We start from the raw sequence: 18,356 nt of genomic DNA, 5'->3' as shown, positions 1-18,356 counted from the left end.
CCATGCAGCCTCAGACCCCTGCCCCACATGGTGCCCCAGGGTCCTGGTGCCGGCCGTGTGCGGCAGGACCAGGACTCTATGGGCATCCACTCACATAGCCCCTCCCACATGCAAGGGTCAGGAAACCTCTCTTGGGCCATTGGGCCCGGTGCGTGTGCCCATGGCTCCTTTACCCAAATTAGGAAAGGGGTTTCTGCTTGGTTTTTCAAGACCAGGTCTCACCATGGAGATCAGACTGCCCTTGAACTCACTACATAGCCTAAGCTGTCCTGAAACTCATAGACACCCTCCTGCCTCAGCCTCCTGTGTGCTGGGATTATAGGCATGTGCCACGACAGCTCATGTATCCCAGAGCCAACCACAGGGGACATGCAGACCTGGGGTCCCAGGCTGGGCTGGCACCAGGGTAGAGGAGCCCACCTGCCCTCACAGTGGCACGGGGGTCTCTGCCTCGGTCGGGCTCCGGGGCTCTTGGGGCCCATGGCTCAGCTCTCCACACATGAGCTGCATCTTCTCTCTGCAGGACGAGGTGCTGTCTCCCAGCTGGGAGGCCCTGTTCTCGGGGTCCCGGGGCCAGCTGAAGCCTGGGGCCCGCATCTTCTCTTTCGACAGCAGGGACGTCCTGAGGCACCCAGCCTGGTAGGTCCCCTGCATGGACAGCACGGCAGCTCAGAGAGCGGTGGCTTGGCGTCCCATGTGTCACTTCCACCTCTGGGCTAGCCTGAACCAACTGCGATGAGACAGAGACTATTAAGACCCCGAAGGTGTGACACAAGCACTGTGGCTCTGGGCTCCCTGTGGGGCAGGCTCCCAGCACCATCCATGATGCCTTCCCCAGCCCTGCCCAGCCCGCCCGAAAGTGTCACAGGGCATCCCGAGCCTGTGGACCACTCCAGGCCCGGTGCTTGGCCAGAGGCCCCATGTCCTGCGACACAGGAGTGGCCATGTGGCCCTTAGCCGCTCCCTGTGGTCCCACCCTGCTGAGTGATGCCATCTCTGCCCCACCTCCTGCTTTTGGAAAGGGTGGCCCGGGGCGTCAGACTGGTGTGTCCCCAGGCGGTGGCTGGCTCTCAGCCAGCTGCTGTCACTGAGGGGCACCCACAGGAGCCACCCCAGGCCCAGGGGAGCTGTGGGCAAGTGAGGCTTGTCTGGGGCCGGGTAGCACCTGACTCCTTTATCAAATGGGGTGTGGAAGGCAGGTGGCCTGGCCCAGGCTGCTCCCCAGCCCCTCTGGGGTGGGCGTCTCCCAGCTGTGCAGCCTCCGGTGGCAGCCCCAGGGCCAGCTGTGGCTGTCCTCCCGGGTGGGGTCTCAGGGCTAGCAGAGGCTGACCATCTGACTGTCTCGCAGGCCCCAGAAGAGTGTGTGGCATGGCTCCGACCCCAGCGGGCGCCGGCTGACCGAGAGCTACTGTGAGACGTGGCGGACGGAGGAGGCGGCAGCCACAGGCCAGGCCTCGTCACTGCTGGCCGGCAGGCTGCTGGAGCAGAGCCCCTCGAGTTGCCGCAACGCCCACATAGTCCTCTGCATCGAGAACAGTTTCATGACGCCCTCCAAGTAGGGCCCTGCAGCTGGATGTCGGGCAGAGGCAGTGAGGGCTGGCACAGGCAGGGAGCGTCCGGCCGGCTGGCCCAGGGCCTGGCGGTGGCTTTCCTGTGTAGTTCACATTTCATGTAATCCTCAAGAAATAAAAGGAAGCCAAAGAGTGTATTTTTAAAAAGTTGAGAGCAGCCTGATGCCAGGTTGTCCCAGCTCCCGCTGGCTAGCTGTAACACGGCGCTGGCCTCTGTGCCCGGGGCCCCGTCAGACCACAGCTGCCCTTCAGCAGCAGGCTGGCCCAGGACACGTGCCCTGCTACAGGCTCATGGGCTCTTGGTGTGGGAAGGGCCTGGCCCCCTGGCAGGTGCTGGAGGCTGGGCCCAGTCAGCACGAAGCCCCTGGTCTCTCCTCACTGCCCGATGGCTGTGCCCGGCACATGTTCGTGCACAGGGAGACAACACCCACACCGGGCCAGGGCACCCACCCCCAGCCTCCACCTCTGCAGCCACCCGGCGCCCTCCAGGAGCTTCCAGCTCAGTGGTGTGCCGACCCTGCCACCCAGTGTGGTCCATCCACGCTTCCCCCTCCAGCCCGCCTGGGCATGGGGGCCCATTAGGCCTCTTCAGGCGCATATCTCAGGTGATGCTGAGGCCAGGCCAGACTATGGCCCCGCTGAGTAGGAGAGGTTTGTGGGCGACAGCCAGGCCATGGCAGTGTCCTGTCCCCAGCCTTTTGCCTGCAAGTCCGGAAGCCCAGTAGTCTCCCAGAGCATCCTGCCATAGGGGCCGAGTGCTCGGCCACCCTGGGCTGCCACAGCCATGGGGCTCCCTGCCTCAGGATCTGGGATCTGTGGTCTGAGGGCTGGGAGAAACCAGCAGGGCCAGTTCTGTAACTGTGTGGTGTGAACCCTTTCAACAGGACACCGAATAAAGGCCTTTTACACAGACACTTGGTTTGTAAGCAGCCTTCCCTGTCACTGAAGGGTGAAATCATCCACCACAAGCCCTGATCTGAGGGAGCACACAGGCGTCCACGAATGTGCAGATACGCGAGTGTGCAGGCGTGTAGGGTGTGCATGCACAGTGGGCAGGTGGCCAGATGTGCTGCAGAGGTCCAGGTCCTTGGCCCTCCCCCCTTCTCAAGGGTCTCCCCTGGCGGCTGGCTGTCCTCTCCTTGGTCCAGGCCAGCACTACTGCTCCCTGCACAGCAACTGTGTGCTTGCCAGCTGTCCTGCTGCTGGCGGAGGGCTCAGGGCAGCAGGGGGCTCTCCGGTACAGGCACCCGCAATGTTCCACATCAGCCGTGAGGCTGACAGCTGTGTCGTGGGCCAGTGTGGCCAGGCCAGAAAGGGGACAGTGCTCCCCCTTCCCAGTAGGACTGCGGGTGCCTTTGTGGGGCTCTGTGGCTGTGCCTGGGCCCACTGCTCTGTGCGGCTGGCACCAACGGTGACCAGGGCCATCCGTACGCAGCCTCAGCAGACCCGAGATGCCCACCATCCACACTGACCCTGCGCTCCCTCCCCTGCCAGGAGCTCTGGTTGCTCTCCATGCCGAGCCAGCTCTGAGCCAGAGGCCTTCTCTCTGGGGGCCAGGGGGCTGGGGGTCAGCCCAAGGGCGAGGGCTGAGGCCCCTCTGTGGGCTGGCTGGACATGGGAACCACATTCCCAGCCCAGCCAACTGGAGACCAGGCCAGGCGGCTGGAATCCAAGCCCATCACACACACAGGTTCAGTTTAATGTGTCTGAGACAGCACTCAACACACACGGTCTCTGAGCGGAATGCACAGGGCTCGCCATGGAACGAAGGCTCCCAGGAAGGCCGGCCACCCTGAGGCCCTGTGTTCCAGGCAAGCCCAGCTCATGGGAGGCTGTGTTCTCGGTCCCCACAGGCTGCAAGCTCCTCTTCCACACAGGTCAGGACCAGCTCACGGCAGGAACAGGAGCCACACTGAGGGGCCCTGGCCAGCGAGGCTGGGGTGCCCACCCCGGCAGCTTCTCGCATGCAGTGGAGAAGCCAGACACAGATTCATGTGAGCTCATTTAAGACGAGAGCGTCATCCACACACACAAGCACCGAAGACAAGTAGAAGAGTCACAATACAGCCATGGCTGGGGACAGCTCCCACCCACCCTGGAGGGACAGATTAGAACTGTCACAGTTCAGCCAGGCCCTGGGGAAAGGGCTCCCCCCAAGCTAGGACCTGGTGGGGACAGTGTGTGTGGCCACTGCACACAGACTGGCCTGCAGCCTCCCTCGGGATGAGGGCAGGGGCCCAGGGGACGTGGGAGGCTACCCCTCCTGCCAAACAGGCAGCCCAGGCCCACTGCATGGCGTGCAGTCCGGCAGCCAGGTGGCTGCCCTGTGTCCCCACCAGGCTCCAGCCACCAGCGAGTGAGACACAGGGCCAAGAGGCTCAATGGCTGCCAGCAACAAGAGCCCCTGGCTAAGGCAGGTGGGCCCTGCGGTTTGGACTCCTACAGGACTAGGGCCCAAGGGTCACAGTTCACGTCCCAAGCACCGGGTGCCAGTGACCTGCTGGATGCAGGCCTGGCTCGGGGCAGCAGACCCGGCAGACTTGGGAGGCGCTGCCTCCACCGCTGGGAGAGGCTGGGGGTGAGGGTCAGGCCTCGACCTCGGCTCCCAGGGTCCCCACGCCACCCCTACCCACACCATCCTCGGGGGGCAGCGGGGCAGCTGAGGGCTGCAGGCCACCCAGGGCCCCGTCCTGCACGCTCAGCGCCTGCACGGCCTTCTCCGAGGGGCTCTGCAACTCCTGGACCACGGGCAAGGGCTGGTGGCGGCTCCGCCAGAAGTGGTGCAGGACATCCAGCAGTGCTCCCAGGAAGTAGATGACGGACAGCACCAGGAAGTACACGAAGTAGATGCGGAACTGGAACAGAGAGGCGCAGGTGAGCAAGGCTGGAGCAGGGCAGGGAGGGACCGGGAGGGCGTGGGGGAGCAGGCAGGTGACCCCGCAGCCCAGGGCACTGGCCAGCCATCCGGCCACAGTCCAGGCCGTCACAGAGCACTGCCCAGGGTCCTACAGCAGCTGCCCCCAGCCCCCCACCGCCTGGGGACGCCCAACAGGGGCTCCTGCCTTCCAGGGGTCCCGCTGTCTCTGTGGGGTCGAGCTCCTCAGGGGACCCCTCAGCCCACACCCCAGAGCGCCAGAACTTTCTGGTCAGAGGTGGGCAGGGAGCACAGCGGTGGCCAGCAGGGAGTCTGGACAGAAGCCGCACCATGCCGACAGGGCAGCCAGCCCGGCTGGGGACGCCCCCCTTGGGTCATCCTCGGAACTCAGGGAGGACTGAGCTGTGCCGGAGGTGCCCAGAGCCCGGCAGACTGTATGGCCCTGGTGCCAGCAGGGCCCTCAGCCCCGGTACCACCACCTTCCCGGAAAGCTCACTGCGGAGCCACCTCGAGAAATGCGCCCCCCAGGCTTCGTTCCTGAGCAGCGGGGTTGGCGCGACCCCTCTTCTTCCCTGACCTGGACCAACCCCAGGACACTGCAGGATGTTGTGCACATGAGGCCATGGGCACAGGGCGAGCTCTGCGGGGTTTTTCTTTTGGGACTAAAGAAGCCAGCAGCCCAGAGATGCTGACAGACATGGGAAAAGAGCCCAGCACAGCACGCTGGCCAGAGGACCAGGATGGGTGGCCCGGCAAAGGGGAAACTCCCACAGGGGTCATCTGCTCCAGTCAAGCCCACCACATGCACTGCACTGGCAGAAGGCCTGGCGTCCCCACCTGTCGGGGCCGGGAGCCGCTTCACTGCCGTCCCCACTTACCAACTTGGTGGACAGAGCGGGAACCTGGGGCCGTGTTCCTACAGGCGGGGTGTCCCGGAGACCAGGGCTCCGGCCTTGAGCCCACCCAGCAGTAAGGACGATGATGTCCCCCTGCCGACAGCACCCAGGACCCAGAAGGGAGCTGGAACTCCCACCCCACCTGGCCAGTGTCACCTGGACCAGGGGATCTGCCTCCGCATGCCCGGCCAAAACAAGGCACAGTCCTCCCGGCCCCAGGCTGCAGCAGGGTCAGGAGGTGGCTCCAGAAGGGTCCAGAGCCTCCCAAACACCAGCCGGCAGGTGCCGGGGCCAGGCCAACTGCTTGGACCCTCAGAGCCATGGGATCTCACACTGAAGGGTTCTCCAGACCCCAAAATGGAGACAGTTGTTCCAAATGATGGGCAGGTTCAAAGCAGCCACCACAAGATGCTTCGGTGGGCAGTAGCAAGTATCAGGGAAGAAATGGAAACACACATAGTGCCAGCAAAGGCTGGGACAGAAGGGACGGAAGAGAAACCAGGATGCACGCAGGTGAAGAAAACAAAGAGCATGGCATCAGCAGGCCTCTCTAAAATTATGGCAAAAAGAACCGGAAAGAGAAAAAGGGTACAAGAAGGAATCTTGAAACAAAAGAAGTAGACAAAATGGGGCAGAGTTCCTTCTCTTGAGTTTTCTAAGTTATGTCTGACAGCTGAAGCAAAATCTGTGACACGGTCTTATGTGGCTCCAGAGGCAAGTGGGGAAAATACCAAAAGGGTTACCGCAAGAGGGCCCACGACGCAGGGCGAGGCGGTTCCACCTCTCACACTGGCAGCGTGCTGCAGGGGCAGCTGCCAAACGCCACACAGAAATGCAACAGATAAACCCAAATGAAATCCTCCGGAATGCTCGAGTAACCCATCAGAGAAGTGAAAAAAGAAAGCAGAACCGAAAAACAGAAGCAAAAAATGAACCCTGAAACAGCAGACCCAAGCCCTAGCATGTAAGTCTGCACGTGAAGGAGGAGGGGTCCAAACACGCCAAGTGTAAGGCAGAGCTTGGTAGAATGGGTGAAAAGCAGGCAGCAGCTACGAGAGACTCACTTGATACCTGCAGACGGCAGGCTATGAAAGGGCAGAGGGGGCTGCAGGCGGCGGGGAGGCCAGAGGCAGGCACAGTAAAGGTGCGGGTCGGTCCAGTGGGACGCACATACACTCACACAGCCAAACACATACGCAGCCAGCGTGCAGAAGCTGTGTCAGAACTGAAGGGAGACGCAGCTGGGCCTGCTGTTACACCGGGAAAGGCCAGCACCCGCCTCTCAGCAGGGAGAAAACAACTGGACACGAGACCTCAAGGGCTCAGGAGAAGCCACAGCACCCCAGAGGCTTGGGCAGTGTGCGCAGGACACGCCAGCCAGCAACGGCACAGTGCACATCCCTCCCAGTGCCTGCAGAGCTCACAACCGAACCGACAACACTCGGGGCCACAAAACAAACCTCAACAAATTCCAAAGGATTCAAATCGCAAGTGTCTTCCTTTTTATTTATTTATTTATTTGGTACCGGGGCTCAAACTCCGGACCTTGAGCTTGCAAGGCAGGTGCCGGAACCCGAAGCTAAATCCCCGACCCAGCAAGTGTTTTCCTATTGCAATTAAATTAAAAAGAAGTTTATAACAAAAATAACAAGTCTCAAAAACAGTTGGGAAACAAACTGACACTTTGAAATAATCATGAACCCAAAAGGAAGTCTCAAGTGAGACTAAAAAAATAATTGGAAAGGAAAATAAAAACACCGCATACAAAAATCTGTAGGCTAGCACTAAAGCACTGGTGAACGAGAAATGTACAGCACTAAATGTAGATGTCTGAAAAAAGGGAAAGTGTCAGATCAATAAACTCTCATCTCAGGAACCTAGAAAAGAATAAAATAAATCTAAAGCAAGCATAAAAAAAAAAATTCTAATTAGTAAAATAATGCAAAACAGTAAATAAAAAGTATACAGACCAGAAAGGAAAAAACAGAACATCTTTATTTGCAGATAGCATAACTACAGGAAAGCTAAAAAACCCTAGCACTAATAAGTGCTCAGCAAGATTGCAGAATCCAAGAAAAATACTCAAATATCTATTGTATTTCTGTGCTAGCATTACACACATGCACTACACACACGTGCACTATACACATGTGCAGTACACATACATGCACTACACACATGTGTACGATTACAGACTGAACTGCTCTCCCCCCACCCCGTTCAGGTGCTGAAGCCCTAACCGCTCAGGTCACTGAGTGTGGAGACAGGGCCTGCAGAGGAAACAGGGCTAACCAGGCCGGAAGGGCAGTCTCATCCAACATGACTGCTGTCTTTATGCCAAGACAGACAGTGAAGGCCCATGCACCGAAAGGCCAGGAGGGGACACAGGGGCAGATGCCAACTGCAGACCAGGAGAGACCTCAGGAGGAACTGGCCCCGAGACACCTCCATCTTGGGTCTCCAACCTCCAGGCCCATGAGACAGTAAGTTTATGTATTTTTAACTCATCCAATCTATGGTATTGTTACAGCAGCCCAGTTACACTAATGCAGACATAGAAATTATAAATATAGTTTCATTTACTACTGTTGCCCAAAATTAAATTTTTAAGTTTATACATCTAACAAGATATGTAAGCACTTCATACTTGTATGCTGTAAATTAAATGATGAAAGAAAACAAAGATCTAAAGGAAGGGAGACATATGATGTTTGTGGATTGAAGGACTCAACATACTATGTTAATTCTCCCAGAACTGATATCCTGGCTTAATGCAGCTCCTAACAAAATCCAGTCAGAATTTTTGTCCCTACGATGTATAAAGGAAGACAAACTATACTAGTGGAAAGATTTTTTAAGTTACAGCAATCAGCCTACCCAATTTCAAAATTTAGTGTAAAGCTCCGTGACCCAGACTGTGTGTTACTGGTAGAAGGGTCACCGCAGGGCTCACTGGAGTAGAACACAGAACTCAGAAACAGCTGCATGTAAACACACTGTTTTAACAAAAGTGCGAAGAAGCTAACAATCGTGCTGGAGCAAATGGATGTATGGAGAGCAAAACAAAGTGAACCTTGGCCTGAGCCTCACACTTCACACACAAGTTAACTCTGAATGGACCACAGACTCCTCACATGCACACTATAAATCTTTTAAAAAGAAACTGGAAATCTTCTGAATTTGGGGCTGGGTAAGTTCTTTGGACATGACTATAACATGATCCATTAAGAGGAAAAACTGTTCAATCAAGACTTCACCAAAATTGAAAATACTGGCTATGCAAAGACTTTGTTGAGAAAATAAAAAGACAAGCTACAGAGTTGAAGAAAATGTCTGCCAACAATACAACAGTGCTCAAAACAGTTTGAAAACTGTAAAAAAAAATCCGAAATGAGCAGAAGATAAACCCTTCACCAATGAGGAGATATGAATGGCGCACAGCACATGAAGAGACGCCAACGTGATCCGCTGAGGAAACTCAAACTAGGAGAGCCCGGTGCCCACAATAGAGCAACGTCGTCAGTGCTGGGGGGACTGGCTCCCCCTCCTGCTGCGGGGTGTAAAATGGCCCTGCCACTGTGAAACAAACAGCAGCTTCCAACCAAACACAGCTCCACGTCTCCCAGCAACTCCACTCTGGCCTCATCCTGGAGAAGTGGAAACCTACGTTCCTGTAAGTCCTCCAAAAGCACACCTGAGCCTCCAAGGCCAGCAGCTGACCCAGGCTCATGCGCAGCCCGCAGTGCTGCTTGGTGGCAGAGCCTACACACGGGCCTGAGCGCGAGGACAACTCCAGGGCACACAGTGAAGCACAGCACACAACCTGCCTGCGATGACCACACCTGGCGACCAGGCTGGCGAAGAGGAGACGGCTGGAAGGGCAGTGCAGTGCCTACGCAGGGCCCCGTGGGTCACTGTAGGGATGCAATGTCCAGATGTGACCACCAGAGCTGCCTTGGTCTTAAACTGCGTGCCAATGTCACATTCCCCCCAGACGAAATTTAATTTACAAAACAAGCAAGGCCAGGCTGGCCCCAGGCCCGCACGGCTCAGCCTCTGGCCTGCACTCCCACCCTGCCATTCTCCCCATCGCAGGGCAGGGGGTGGCTGCTGGCTCCACCCACCTGGCAGGGCAGCCCCAGTGAGGCTCCTGTGCCTCCAGGAACAGCTGCCTGAGAAGGCTCCACTACCCCCACTCACATGGACCCGGGAACCTCGCGAGGCCCGGGAGTCCTGGGTCCAGCCCACAGGGGACAGGCACCGGAAGGGCTCTGCCCAGCCCGACAGGCTCTGGCATCTTCATCGAAAGGCACTTCGCGGCCCAGGTGAGTCTGGCCTGCCTCTGCCTCCTTCCTGAGCAGCGGGACTCGATGCTGAGACTGCAGCCATCAGGCCGTGCTGACTGGCAGGCACCTCTGAGGTCCCCAGGCATCAACGGAGCAAAGATCACAGCCCCTTGCTCAGCTCGAGCTGAGCAGGACAAAGGCCTCCTCCAGGCCAGCAGAGGGCGCTGCCCGGCTGGGGAGTCAGGAACAGCCTGGTACATCCCTCCCAGGAGTCCAGCGCCTGGCTAACTTCAGTTGGCTGAGACCTGGCCTCAGCCAAACACCAGGAGTTAATGTGCAAATGTCTCCACATCGCTCACTGGTCGAGTTCCTGAGCTCTTCTCAGAAACACCAGAGAACTTGCCTGGGGTAGGTCGGGGCGGCACCCTGAGCGGCTGGCTCACTGAGGCAGCCCAGAGGGAGCTTCTGGGCTCTGCTCGGTTTCCTGCCTGCAGAAACACGCTCCTGTCCCCCAACCGGGGCTCAAGGCCACCAGGCCCTGACAACCACAGGCAGAGATGACAGAGGCTGGGTGGGCGGTGACAACACAGGCCAGTGCAGGGCCACACAGCCTGAGGGGCCTCTCCTCCTTCGAGACTGGCACCCAGGCCCCCTGGAGGTCCAGGGTCTCACTGGGGACAGTACAACCCGGGCTGAGCAGTGACAGCTCGGATGGACACCTGGTGGGTAGAGGCCCCACCCGCAGCAGGGGATATGCGGCCTGGGTCTGCGAGGGGGTCCAAGTGGACACCGGAAGGCTCTGCTGGGATCCCAAGATGCTTCCCTCCGGAAGACGCAACTCTGACCTGGGCTCACCTGTGAGTGGACAGGGAGGCCCAGGCCCCGCTTGTCAGAGACCACCAGTGTGATGCAGGTCTTGAGAACGGTGGCCAGGAATGTGTTGATCCCGAAGACCAGTGCACACAGCTCTTTAGACAGGGAAGATGCGATCCGGAAACTGGGAAGAGAAGGCAATGGTCAGACTCTATGGGGAGGGACAGGAGCCAGGGCCCGGTGGGCTCCAGCTGCCCACCCTGGTGGGGACCTGCTGGAGAGCAGGGCTACAGCCGGGTCCCCAGGGTGCACAGCCCCACCACCAGCTCACCACCAGCTCCCGCAAGCCCCGCCCAGCGCAAGCCCCACCCCAGCAAAAATATGGCTCAGATAGTTCTGCCCCCAAGGCCCCGCCCAGGCACATAGCCCCACCCCACCCCACCCCCAGGCCCTCAGCCGTTCTCAGCCCCTCCCCTCCCTGCAGCAGAGCCCAGGATGCCCACCCCCAGCACCCGCTCTGAATCTGGCCCCATCCAGCAGCAGAATGGGTGCTACAAGTGAGGAAGATGCCTGGAGGGCCTGCTACAGAACGCTGGGAAAACCCGCATCCCAGGAAGCAGGCGCGGAGGGAAGGGTGGGACGAAGGTTGGCCATGGTTAAGTACTCAGTGCATTAGAAGAGTGCGCTAGGGGCGGAGGCATGGGACTCTCACAGAAAAGGCAAAGGCGCACGTGGGCCAGTGCCACAGAGGCAGTCCCTGGGCATGCCGTTAGGCCCAGGCTTCCTGCGCCAGGGACAGCGTGTGCAGGTGTGCAGGACAGAGAAGTACGGGCACTGGGCAGTCCCAGCAAGGCGTAGGGGTAGGCCACACCCTGGAAGGGTGGAAGGGACGATTCCAGAGGTCAGGAGCAGGAGGGAGGCCAGGTGGGGAGCAGGTGGGCAAACTTCCCCAGGGGGGAAGGGAGTGGGAGGCCAGGGAAGGCTCGGGCCTGTGTGGGCGAGCCCGTGTGCACGAATGGTGGGTGTGTGCGTGAGTGGTGTGCATGTGTGGCTCTATGTGGTATCTGTGATGTGTGCACATGTGTATTTATGCATCTGTATGTGTTGTGAGCATGTGCGTGGGGTGTGCATATGTGAGTGTGTGGTGTACATGTGCATGGGTCTGTATGGTGCACGCGTGTATGCACCATGCTGTGGGGGTGTGGCATGTGGTATGTGTGCAGTGGATACATGGTGACTGTGTGGTGCAATGAATACACATGTGAGCATGGGGCGCATGCGTGTATGTATGTACTGTGGTATGAGTGCATGTGTGATCATGTGGTGCATATGGGTCACACGCTGAGGCCCAGGCAGCTGTACCAGCAACAGAGGCAAGGACGTCCAGCAAGGACGCCCTCCTGTGAACCCGTCCACGCAGCCTGTTCACACTGTGCTTCCCACAGACCCTTCTGGAAGCGCCTCACACCCGCCCACTCACGTGGCGATGGGCACGAGAAACTGGTAGGCCCCACGGAAGATCACGAAGGCCGCATAGCAAAGCCAGATGTTGTACGGGTGTTGTGCAAGTGTTTTGGTGTTGTACAGGAGGAAGACCAGCCCAGCCTGTGAGGCGGTCACGGCCGCGATGACCAGCTTCGACCACAGGGCCCAGCGGATCTTCAGGAAGCCGGCGGCGAAAGACATGATGGCGCCTGGGAACAGGGTGCGTCAGGGTGGCTGGGGGCGCTGTGGCCAGCAGGGCAGGGCAGCCCATGGGCCCAGGGAGGGGTGAGTCTGGGCATAGGCGCGGGGCTGCACCGTACCCAGCAGCGTGGAGGCGGCGTCGGCTGCGCCGTTGTAGACACGGGCGCTGTTGGTAGTGGGGTACTCCACGTTCCACAGGATGTGCACATAGTAGACGATCAGGTAGTAGCCAGCCGAGTTGAAGATCCACCAGAGGGACCAGAGGCGCAGCTGCGGCAGATGCAGGCTGGCCCCCAGCTGGTACAGCATGCGCACCAGGAAGGAGTCCCTGCAGGTGTGCAGCATGCGCCCCAGCTTCCCGTGGGCTTCCGGCCGGCCCGCACCCGGGTGCATCTGGTCCAGCTCGCAGGGCGAGGCCCCCCACACAGGCACGCTGCGGTTGAAGAAGAGGCTGCGCTTGGGGCGCTTCAGGAAGAGGGAGAGGCCCAGGCTGAAGATGAGGAAGCCCAGGGAGATGTAGTTGAGCATAGAGAAGGACACGCGACCCACCGTGACCAGCAGCTGGCCCAGCACTGAGCTGGTGAACACACCCAGCAGCACCGTGGCCCGGGAATAGCTGGCCATGCGCTGATAGCGGGAAGGCCGCACCAGCGAGAAGATGTAGGAAGAGTAGGCGATGCGGGCGGCCATGGTGATGCTGTAGACGGCCTCCATGAGCTGCATGTGCGGCACCGAGCTGCCGAAGAGCAGCAGCAGCCACACGCACACGTAGCTCAGGCCCTGTAGCACCAGCACTGGCTTGTAGGTCAGGTAGTCAGTGAGCAGGAAGATGGGCACCAGCACCGCCAGGTAAGAGTAGGATAGCACCGGTGTGATCTCGTTGGTCACCTGTGGACAGGGCGTCTGGCCTTAGCAACGCTGGCCACTCTGAGTGCCTGCGCCTGGCCTTGGGGGCTGCCCTGCCCCAGCACCCATCATCCCAGCCAACCACTCTGCAAAGCTCCTACTGCCTCTCTGCCACGCTGTGCAGGCCCTGTGACCGCCTCTCACTCCCCAGCCCATCATCAGCCCACCCAGGATGTCTGGGGGCCTGAGACTGACCCAGCCCAAGAAGCTGCTGACCCCATACAGTCGGAGGAAGAAGTGGTTGCCTACAGAAAGCTGGCAATTATGCAGGGAAAACCATTGTTTACACAGTTTATCACACTAACCTAGGCACTCTTATTTTTACTGGACTCTAGATTTGGTTTGACTGTGTCCTGATCTAACAATGTGGGGAGCAGTACCATGGGCAGAAGACACCAACACAAGCCAGCTCCATCCTTACAGGAGGAGAGAGGATCAAGACAAGGTAAGAGGGAGGGGAGAACAGGGCGCACTCAGGACAGGTCACAGAGGAGGGAGACCAAGAGAAAAGGAGGGAAGAGCAGTAAGAAGGGCTGGAGAGTCCGGGCTCTGCAGCCCCACAAAGTCCCAGAGCAGGGCTTTAGGGCAGTCTCTGTCCCAGGAAGCAGAAAATGGGTAAGTGCCTGTTGGGGGAAGGGGCTGTGGAAGAATGAGGCCACTGCCCCGCCCCACCTGACCCCACCCCACGGCGCCGAACCAGGGGCTGGTGCCATGGGAAATGAACAGCACAGCCCTGGCCAGGGCAGCAGCTGCTGGGCTCCCTGGGCTGCTCCTGCTCCTTTCCAGAGACACAGAGGCAGGCGCAGGGCAGAGGGCAGAGGGCCCTGCCCCAGCCTCGACCCAGGTGGGCCCAGCCTTGAGCACTGTGGAGAGGTTTCTCCCCACAGGAAGCCCAGATGCCCGGCCTTGCCTCTCCTGCCGACCAGACAGGCCCACCCTGTGCCTAGAGCCTCCTGCCAGGCTGAGGCGGGTTTCAGTGGGTGGCTTTGCCTCGGCTCCCCACCCCACCTTAGAGCTGCCAGGTGTAGGACGGGAGCAGACAGGCCTTGCTGGGCTTCCCAAGATGTGGCTCAAGTGCCCCCAGCCTTTGGCATTAATCCTGACTTGACCGCTGGCAACCCCACAGCCCTGCCTGGGGGACCCACAGCCCCACTTGACTGCCTGAACATGGAGGGACGGGGCCTGAGCCCTGGGGCAGCATGCAGGGGCCTGTGCCCGGCCACACTGCCTCCCCAGACCCAGATATGTTCCTGGCATCCCTAGGGCCAGCTGCAGGACCCCACACCAGACGTGGCAGGCTGAGGACCAGCAGATGAGTCCCCACAGGGCTGCAGGGAGACTGTCAGAGGACCTCACCCAGAGCAGCAGGTCTCACCTGGCTGGGGACTCCCCGCCCTGCACATCACAGAGCAGCCCCAGAAGGTGGAGCCCAAAGGCTCTGGGTCCTCGGCCTCTGCCCTGTTCACACAGGGACATTAAAGGGCACTCTCAGAGCAGGCCAGGCCTCAGAATGCTGAGTGACCTGCTGGGGCCCAGCCGCAGGGGCTGCATCTTTGTTGATGGTGAGATCCTGAGGACATCAAAGGACTACCTGCTGCCTGCCCAGCCCCTACCAGGCAGGATGTGGAAGGGAGCCGCTCAGGTGTGCAAGGGCACCACAGCGACACACCACCACTGGCTTGCATGCAGGCCAGGTCTGAGCCCCGGCAAAGCAGGCCCGGTGAGGGAGGGCCAAGCCACACCCTGCATTTATGGACAGCTACCCCACCAATCTGCTCTCCAAGCTGGGGCTGGCCAGAAGCCAGGTCCCTCTGGGTCTTGCTCCAGCTCCTGCTGCAGAGCTCTGCCTACCAGATGCAGGGGCTGGGTGGACAACAGACACCCCTGCACCCCCAGAACCCTCAAATCTGCAGCCTGCTCCACTGCTCCCAGACTCCGCCAGTGGACACGGAGGCCCTCCCCTGGGCCGTGACCTGGGCCCCCAGGAAAGCCGCTGGGGGAAGGCCACTCACAAAGGGCCCAGTGGGTACAGATAGCAGTCAGAGGCCAGGGCTGACACAGGATGCCCTCCTAGTGGCTAGACCCACCATTGCTGGCTGTCGCCCAGGGCTTAGGTGAATCCTGATCTAGACCAGGGCAAGGCCAGGACCTGGGCAGCCAGGACCCACAGGCAGGACTGGACTAATGAGAATCTGGGAGCCATGGGAGCCACTGTTCACCCCATTGCAAAGCACTTGCAGCAGTGCTTTGTGGCTTTATGCCCGATCACAGGCAAGCCCCAAGACCAGCCCTGATCCTATGTGGATGAATCCTCCACATGAAAGGACATGCAGGAAGGTCCTAGAAGATGCGTCCCAAGACACCACTGACATGACCCTCCTGACAGGCCCAGCAAGGACAAGGTTACCCGGTACCATTCAGGACCCAGAGGCCAGAGGACTTGGCCACGGGACTGTGGGGGCCTCTGGCCATCACTCCAAAGGTGTCCACACCTGGGAATGGCTTAACCTCCAGGATCGACTTTTCCCTTTTGTGCAGTACTGGGAATTAAACGCAGGGCTTTTGCACTGAGCTATACCCCCAGCTCTTTCTTCGATTCTGAGACAGGGTCTAGCGAAGCTGCCCATGCTGGCCTCAAACTTGCTATCCTCCCAGAGTGCTGGGATTACAGACATGTGCCACCACGCCCGGCTTGGAATCTACTTTTAATCTATGTTTGTCCTGCTCGAGGGCAGGAAGGCAGGATTTCTAACATTTTTGTGATAGCTGTCCCAAGTCTTTTTGTTTTGTTTTGTTTTCGGTACCAGGGATGGAACTCAGGACCTCACAGTTGCCAGGCAGGCGAGGTGCTGCTGCGCTACATCCCCTGCTGTCCCATATTAACAGAGGTTCACACACATGCTGGGACCTGGGTGTGGGCAGCGAGCCCAGCTGGGAATGAAAGAGGCAGGGAGGCGAGGACACGGTCACCCTGGTCACCCTGTCTTCGTGTGGTCATGTTTCACAAAGCACGAAACCGAAGTTCAAAACAGAACACACCAGGCTCGGGCCTTGTGTCTGGGCTTAAGCTTATTAGTAGGGTTTCAATAAGACCCCCTGTCCTGTGGCTGAGTGAAAGGAAAATTCCTTCACTAATCTCTTTCCACAAAGAGCTGCTTAGTCCCTGCTGGAGGCGGGAGCCCAGCAGGCTGGACACAGTTGGCTGGGGGCTTTCTCACCCAGAGGCCAGGGTGGCCCGCCTGCAGGCACCAGCTCCTGTCCATCCTCCCATATCCCAGGGCAGACACAGGGTCCCTCCACGAGATCTAAGGCCATTTTAATCTGTGGGGCATGGTGGGTACGGAGTCATCTCAGCCCTCCAGACCCTGTGACCTCCTGCAGACACTTACCTTCCCCAGCCTCGGCCGCTCAGGGCCAAGCGTGAGAAGAGCCCCACCCCAGCATGCCTGTCCCCCAGCACCCCGTGTCCACATGCCTGCTCCCGCGTGAAGTTCTTGCACGGCCCCAGCAGGTAAGGGGTGATGAAGCTCTCGCCTGGCCGCATTTGTGCCATGAAGCCGTAGAAGCAGAGGAAGAACACCAGCCTGCGCCATGCCTTGTGCTCTGGGCTGGGCCCGGGCTCCTCTTCGGGTGCCTGCTTCTCCTCCACCTGGCCCGAGGGCATCATTCCACCCAGGCCCGCCCGGTACCCTGGAGGGGACTGAAGGCGACACTCCACCTGGAGGGAAGAACTGAGAGTCAGGGTAGTATGGCACAGGGCCCCCACAGGGCTTGGCTTGTTGCTCCTTCAGCTAGGAGCCAGCATCAGCTTGGACATAGCAACAGCCCAGAGCCATGTCCCTGACCAGTCCTTAGTGTCAACCTGAGAATCACCTGAGCCTAGAAGTCCAGTCCCATACCAGGCTGGCACTGCCTCCTGGGTCTCCAGGGCAGACAGAAGCCTCCAGGCCTGACCCCAGCCCACAATAGTCACTTAAAGGTTCATTAAAGCCAAGTTAACAAACAAATTTGCTGACTTTATTAACTATATTAATAATGTCCAACATCCATGTTTGGAGGCATGGCACTTGTTCTGTGTACCCGACTCGGACCACGTTCCCTCCCTTTCCCCGATGGGCTTTGCAGAGGGCACCTCTGGCAGCTGGCGGCTGGTGTGGGCAGAGGTGAATGGACCCGACATGTCCCATGCCAGCTGCTGTCCTAACAGCACCCAAGGGCCAGAGAGGGGACAAGAGGCATGGTGTGCACCTGCCACAAGCCACAGGCTGGAGGACTTCTGGAGTGGATTCTCCATAGGCTGGGGACAGTCACAGGACACTGGGGAAGGGGGCAGGGAAGCAGGTGCCTGCCAGGGGCTGAGGGCAGCTGTGGGGCAAAACAGGTGTGAAAAGGGACTGGGCCTAGCCCAGAGCCCGTGCCCAGGAGCAGCCCAAAGCTGGCACCGGGAGACAGCCGTGACGTTCTGGGTGGAGCACCCGAAATGACAGCCATCCAGCCTGCTGTCCCCGAGGCTGGCCTCCCACCACGCAGGCCTGGGGCACTCTGGGTGGTCAGAGCTGGCCGTGTGAGGTGTCTGCTCAGCTCTCTCTTCCAATGTTGTCCGGCACAGAGGCTCCACCCACTGGCGCTATGCGGATGTGTCCCGTGTGCTGCTGGCTGTCCTGTGTAGTGGGGCAGGGCCACACCTACCTGCCTACCACGTCAGTAAGGCCAGATTTTACTTTCCTGCCACTTTTTGCCAGTTACCTTGCAGCTAAAAGGTGAGCTGCCACGAGGCAGATGCCTGGCGGGGACCACCCATGACAACAAGGAAGCCAGCCTCTCCACTCCCTGGGTCCGGGCCTCACCTGGTGGCCTGTGTCATCCGTGGCTAAGGCAGGGTGGGGACATGCTGGGTACAGAGGGCAGTGCGCCCAGACACAGGAGGCAGGCAGGACGGAGCGTGCGGGCCGCCATCCCTCCTGTGCGGGCTCACAGGTGCCTGGACAACTCTGCTCCCACCAGTGCTAAGGGAGGACTTGTGCATAGGGTCTGGAAGCAGGGAGAACCCCTCCAGCCCTCAGGCAGGGGCAGAGAAAGCTCTCAGTCATGACAGGACCAGTTCTGGGGGCCCAGATGCCCAGCACTTGGACCCTGGCTGACTCTGCAGGCTGGAATTGACCCCTACTCTCTGAGGGGCTTGCAGGAACCACTGGTGTCCAGGCACCCAGGCCTGCACAGGCAATGCCTGTGGCTACTGAGGTTGCCTGGGACCCCATCCTCTAGGTCCCAACAGGTTCCTTTCTGTGAGAAGGGAGAGTGTGGCGTCGCAGCAGGACCTCTG

The 18,356-nt window shown here is 59.4% G+C and overlaps 2 protein-coding genes across 3 annotated transcripts in view; one reads left to right on the top strand and one right to left on the bottom strand.

Annotated features, from left to right (window-relative positions):
* The window catches only part of Col18a1 (collagen type XVIII alpha 1 chain), a 37,660-nt gene extending 35,175 nt beyond the window's left edge, over positions 1-2,485 (top strand). The window contains 2 exon segments of the mRNA XM_021256406.2: positions 524-639; positions 1,349-2,485. Of these exon segments, the coding sequence (XP_021112065.2) occupies positions 524-639; positions 1,349-1,559 (327 nt within the window). The 3' untranslated portion in view covers positions 1,560-2,485.
* A 1,075-nt stretch (positions 2,486-3,560) lies between these two features.
* Slc19a1 (solute carrier family 19 member 1) lies at positions 3,561-16,700 on the bottom strand. Of its 2 annotated transcripts, none has more exons than XM_004842520.4 (5): positions 16,509-16,700; positions 12,247-13,015; positions 11,922-12,135; positions 10,484-10,625; positions 3,561-4,426 (listed from the first exon to the last, which is right to left on the bottom strand). In XM_004842520.4, exons 1-5 carry the CDS (start codon positions 16,698-16,700, stop codon positions 4,157-4,159), a joined length of 1,587 nt encoding a protein of 528 aa, XP_004842577.2. In that variant the 3' UTR covers positions 3,561-4,156. The 2 variants fall into 2 exon arrangements, with proteins under 2 accessions (XP_004842577.2, XP_087066812.1); XM_087210686.1 differs by lacking the exon at positions 16,509-16,700 and adding an exon at positions 16,423-16,446.
* Between the last annotated feature and the right edge of the window lie 1,656 nt (positions 16,701-18,356).

Source organism: Heterocephalus glaber, unplaced genomic scaffold, assembly GCF_053883595.1.
Source record: "Heterocephalus glaber isolate CG9 unplaced genomic scaffold, H.glaber_assembly_v1.0 deba00000122, whole genome shotgun sequence".
Taxonomy (NCBI): Eukaryota; Metazoa; Chordata; class Mammalia; order Rodentia; family Bathyergidae; genus Heterocephalus; species Heterocephalus glaber.
This window is presented reverse-complemented; position numbering and strand designations above follow the sequence as displayed.

What these genes read in the sequence shown, in the direction of transcription:
- Slc19a1 (XM_004842520.4), bottom strand. Translation starts at nt 16,700, where the DNA reads ATGATGCCCTCGGGCCAGGTGGAGGAGAAGCAGGCACCCGAAGAGGAG. An exon ending in AGAACTTCACGCGGGAGCAG is followed by an intron (nt 13,016 to 16,508) that starts GCATGTGGACAC and finishes CCCTGTCCACAG; the next exon opens with GTGACCAACGAGATCACACC. An exon ending in TTTCTCGTGCCCATCGCCAC is followed by an intron (nt 10,626 to 11,921) that starts GTGAGTGGGCGG and finishes TTCTCTTCCCAG; the next exon opens with TTTCCGGATCGCATCTTCCC.